Below are 606 nucleotides of genomic sequence, written 5' to 3'. Positions count from 1 at the left end.
TCATCGCCTCGGTGGCCGGCACCGTGGAGAGGGTGAACAAGCTGGTGTGCGTCAAAGCGCTGAACACCAGGTGAGCGTGGAGCCCACGGTCTGCACCGTGCGGGGAGCTCTGGCCGCTGGCCGGGCCCTTTCTGGGGACGAGGAGGTGTCTGACGGCCGCTCTCTCTGTCCCGCTCCCAGGTACAACGGCGAAGTTGGCGACATCGTGGTCGGGAGGATCACGGAGGTGAGTCTCCTGACATGCCACGGAGGAGGAGGGTGGCCCGCTGGTCAGCTGCCTGGCTGGGCGTCTTGACCTGATCCAGAGCGCTTGTGATGTTGTGGAAGCACATGAGTGTCTGCACAGAGGCACTGTCAGCGTGTGGGTTCTAAACACGATGAGGCTGGAAGCAGGCAGCAGGGCTGTCTCCTTCTGCAGGTTCGGCTGGCTGCAGGACCTCCCGCTCCGCTGAAGAGCTTCTGTCCAATTTTGGAACATATATTAACAGATACTTCTTTTATTTGGGGCAAATTTCCTAGCAGGGCCTGTAGCGATAGGACAAGGGGTGATGGTTTTAAACTAAACGAGGGGAGATTCAGACTAGATGTAAATAAGAAATATTTCTA

The 606-nt window shown here is 57.3% G+C and overlaps 1 protein-coding gene across 1 annotated transcript in view; it reads left to right on the top strand.

Annotated features, from left to right (window-relative positions):
• Positions 1-8: 8 nt before the first annotated feature.
• EXOSC2 (exosome component 2) overlaps positions 9-606 on the top strand; it is a gene marked incomplete at its 5' end in the record, with an annotated part of 3807 nt that continues 3209 nt past the window's right edge. The window contains 2 exons of the mRNA XM_029084931.1: positions 9-70; positions 181-239. Of these exons, the coding sequence (XP_028940764.1) occupies positions 9-70; positions 181-239 (121 nt within the window). The remainder of the gene's footprint in view (positions 71-180; positions 240-606) is intronic.

The sequence above is a fragment of the Antrostomus carolinensis genome, unplaced genomic scaffold (genome assembly GCF_000700745.2).
Source record: "Antrostomus carolinensis isolate BGI_N321 unplaced genomic scaffold, ASM70074v2 scaffold45775, whole genome shotgun sequence".
NCBI classification, from domain to species: domain Eukaryota; kingdom Metazoa; phylum Chordata; class Aves; order Caprimulgiformes; family Caprimulgidae; genus Antrostomus; species Antrostomus carolinensis.
This window is presented reverse-complemented; position numbering and strand designations above follow the sequence as displayed.